Here is a 3,644-nt window from a genome sequence, read left to right as displayed (position 1 = left end):
GTTACCTTCCCCAGGGATGGTTTTTAGTCTGACCTCTCTGTCATGACCTTCCCATCTTGGGTGTCCCTTCACGGTTTAGCACATGGCGACATTGAGGTGCTCAAGCTCCAGCACCACAACAAGGTAACGATCCTTTGCGGAAGATTATTGGATACAGTGACTAATTATTACATAGAGGGAAAGATCCACAGGGATCTGTTTTCTCCAGAGGTCAGTGTTAGTATTAATGCACAGTGTAATTCTGAGCTTAGAAGCTCCATACTAAAGAAGCAGTTGAAATGTTATTACAGGTGATAGAAGTTTATTTAATAGGATGCATTAACCAAATCCTATTAAAAGAAATGAAAATAAAAATTATACACAGGAGCAATATTTGTAAGACTGTGATCCAGGGATTCCATCTGACTGAGTTTAATCTGAACGTGCTCAGGATTGCACCACAAGCTAGTACAGTTTGGGAGGTAAAATTACTATATTTCATAAGTTTATTAGGATCTCTCTGGATTCCATTATGTGGAAAAACATCTTTCCAAGAGATTGTTTGCTTTGTTTGGGGGGAAAATTCCATTGCTTCATTTATCATGAATCTGTTGTTCGTCAAGGGTGCAGAGATTGATCAAAGCAAAGTATCTTGGGTTAAAGTGCTCTGGTTATGCTCTTTGAGCATTATTACTATTCAGGGAACAATTAAACTTCTTGGTTCTCTGATTCTAAACATTTTACATGGAAGTCCTTTGAATTACATTAACTCTTCTCCTGAAATACATCAGAAACCACATAACACACCCAGCTTGCCTGAAAAATCATGATGCAGGATGAAGAATTGGGGGGGAGGGGGCCAATATGTTCATTGAGTTCCTGAAAACCAATATTCTGAATTACGATGATAATGGGGTATGGTGAGTGTAAGGAGATATAATGTGTTTTATACACTTTTCATTGGTTATGATCAAAAGCAAATGCTGCTGATTGCTTAGAACTTACAGTACATGGACTGTACTGATATGATAGTTTTTCATAGCAGGTTCATCTGTGAGAGGAGCACAGCAACAAAGGTGAATGGAATAGAATTTCTTTGTAAGTGATTAACAGTAAGGGCATCACTCACTTGTTCATTTTGGTGAGGGGCTTTGCAGTCCAACCTGGTTAGAACAATTTTTTGTACTTCTGAGTGGAGGATGTTGATTCTCTCAGAGAGAGAGAGAGGAAGAGAGAGAGAGAGAGAAACACACAGTACAACCTTTTCTCACTTGGGCTGGATTGGATCCAAAAGAGTAATACAGAAGGCAAATTCCCACAAATTGCATTTGAACATAGCAAAGTAATCTTGTATAATCTTGTATAATCTTAGCCTTCCCCATCCTCTTGATGTGTTGCATTACTACAAAGGGTTTATAGGAGTTCTAATCTAACGCATATGGAAAATGCCAGCTTGGAGAACAGCAGAGCATAGCAAATTGTATACTTGATACACAAAGAAACAGCTCACCATTATTTTTGCATTACTAAACCTTCAGAAGACATGAAAACTCACTTAACTCTTTGATATTTCTAACACACAATGTAGATATAGAAGTTCCATCTATGTTCTATATATATGTTCCATGTTCTATGTTCTATGCTATATTCCATCTCCCAAATTTTCACTTGAAAAAATGTGGCTTACCCAACTCTCTTTTTTTCTGCAAAACAGTAGTAAGAGCAATGTTCTTTTCTTCTAGTGAATTGTAATTGTGATTACATTTCTATCCTCCTGCACACTCACTGTTTTTCATTTCCCCAGATGAAGCCCAGGCTGGATGCAACAACAGTCAATGATAATCAAAGCCTTGGACAAGTTGTGACAGAGTTCATTCTGTTAGGATTTCCTCAAGTCCAGGTGTTAGAAGTCTTCCTTTTTGCAGTCATCTCTGTTATTTTCACTCTCACCCTCTTGGGTAATCTGATTATCATCAGTGTTGTAGTAATTGATGCTCATCTTCACACACCCATGTACTTTTTTCTGGGGAATCTTTCCCTTCTGGAAATATTCTTCACCTCAGCCATTGTGCCCAAGATGTTGGCTAACTTGCTGGTAAGGAAGAAGACTATCTCATTTTCGGCTTGCATTGCTCAGTGTCATTTCTACTTTTTCCTGGGCTCCACTGAGTTGCTCCTCCTGAGTGTGATGTCCATTGATCGCTATGTCGCTATCTGCAACCCACTGCGCTATCCCGTCATAATGAACAGTCGTGTCTGCGTCTCTCTGGTGCTTGGCTGCTGGGTGGGTGGCTTTTTGCACATCCTGTGGCCAACAGTAGTGATATCTCAGCTCCCTTTCTGTGGCCCAAATGTAATCAATCACTTCTTTTGTGACAGCACCCCGCTCTTGAAGCTTTCTTGCTCTGATACACAACTCATTGAACTGGTTGATGTGCTTCTCGCTTCCTTTATGCTTGTGGGCACTCTGCTGCTCATCATAATATCTTACATCTACATTATCTCCACTGTACTTAAGATCCCATCAGCCACCGGGAGGCTCAAGGCCTTTTCCACCTGTGCCTCACACATCACCGTGGTGACAATCTATTATGGCAGCTCCATTTTTATGTATGCCCAGCCAGCCCAGAGCTCCTCTCTGGAGTTCAACAAAGTGGTGGCCATTCTGACAGCTGTGGTGACACCACTTCTAAATCCTCTTATTTACAGCCTGAGAAATGAAAAGGTGCAGGAAGCCCTGAAAGATATGGTAAAGAGAAAACATGCTTCCCAGATAAGCACAGACTCTTTGATATGATTCCATGTCCTTCTTTTAAAGGCTTCACAAATGCACCCTAATCAATAGAGAGTTCTGTCATGGATCCCACTGAATTAGCTGCCATGTGTACAAGAGGCATGGCTTCCATGATGAATCAGAGGCTGTGCTAATGCTTGGACATTGTTTTAATCTCCTTTTTTCTGATGTTATGCTGATGAAGCCAATGAACCTCAAAGCCAGATACTGTAATACTTGAAGCCTAAGACGATAGTCCAAGAGAACTGTTCCTGTTGAATCATAACAAGAAACCTGTATTAAAGAATAAAATGAGCACAGTTGCTGGAAAACAAGGTGATCTTTTGATTTAAAGAAAGGAATGCAGAATTTAAAAAAGAAAAAGAAAAAGAAAAAAAATTATTATAGGCTCTTTTGTGGAAGATATTCTTTGTTAGTAATTTTCTTTCTTATAGATTTGCTTTTCATTTGTTTGCATTGTTAATGACTTTTTAATAAAAGTCTAAATTGTTTTCAAAAAGGACTCACACATTTGAATAGCATATCAGTAATTCCTGTGGAGCAAAGCCCCTTTCTGAAAGAACACTTGTCATTCTGCATAGCATACAATAAAGCTTGCAAAGTTTCAAGCACTGACAGATCAATTAAATTGGGTTCAAAACAAATTCCCTTCAGTGTAATTCAGAACCACGACTCCTTTTTCATTGTCAACACTTGTGCAAGTATTGTCTCTCATCCTGTCATGGCTCTAGTGAAGTCAGAGAAGGACCCCAAGGAAGCTTTCTTAACCTCCTTAGAGAAAGGTAGAATCTGCATGGAATAGATATGGTCCTATATTTGTTCACTGCTTGGGTTCTGTCTGTCATATCACCTGGTGAGATATATGGATTGT

At 39.4% G+C, this 3,644-nt stretch overlaps 1 protein-coding gene across 1 annotated transcript; it reads left to right on the top strand.

The window, feature by feature from the left end:
• Nucleotides 1–1,741: 1,741 nt before the first annotated feature.
• LOC134492500 (olfactory receptor 6M1-like) lies at nucleotides 1,742–3,385 on the top strand. The gene has a single exon (XM_063296672.1). The coding sequence runs from the start codon at nucleotides 1,784–1,786 to the stop codon at nucleotides 2,774–2,776; it is 993 nt and encodes a 330-aa protein (XP_063152742.1). The 5' UTR covers nucleotides 1,742–1,783; the 3' UTR covers nucleotides 2,777–3,385.
• Nucleotides 3,386–3,644: the final 259 nt, after the last annotated feature.

This window comes from Candoia aspera, chromosome 2, assembly GCF_035149785.1.
Source record: "Candoia aspera isolate rCanAsp1 chromosome 2, rCanAsp1.hap2, whole genome shotgun sequence".
NCBI classification, from domain to species: domain Eukaryota; kingdom Metazoa; phylum Chordata; class Lepidosauria; order Squamata; family Boidae; genus Candoia; species Candoia aspera.
Note: the sequence above shows the minus strand (reverse complement) of the source record. Positions and strands in the feature narration are given on the sequence as shown.

Coding starts and splice junctions, on each gene's coding strand:
- LOC134492500 (XM_063296672.1), top strand. CDS start 1,784: ATGAAGCCCAGGCTGGATGCAACAACAGTCAATGATAATCAAAGCCTT.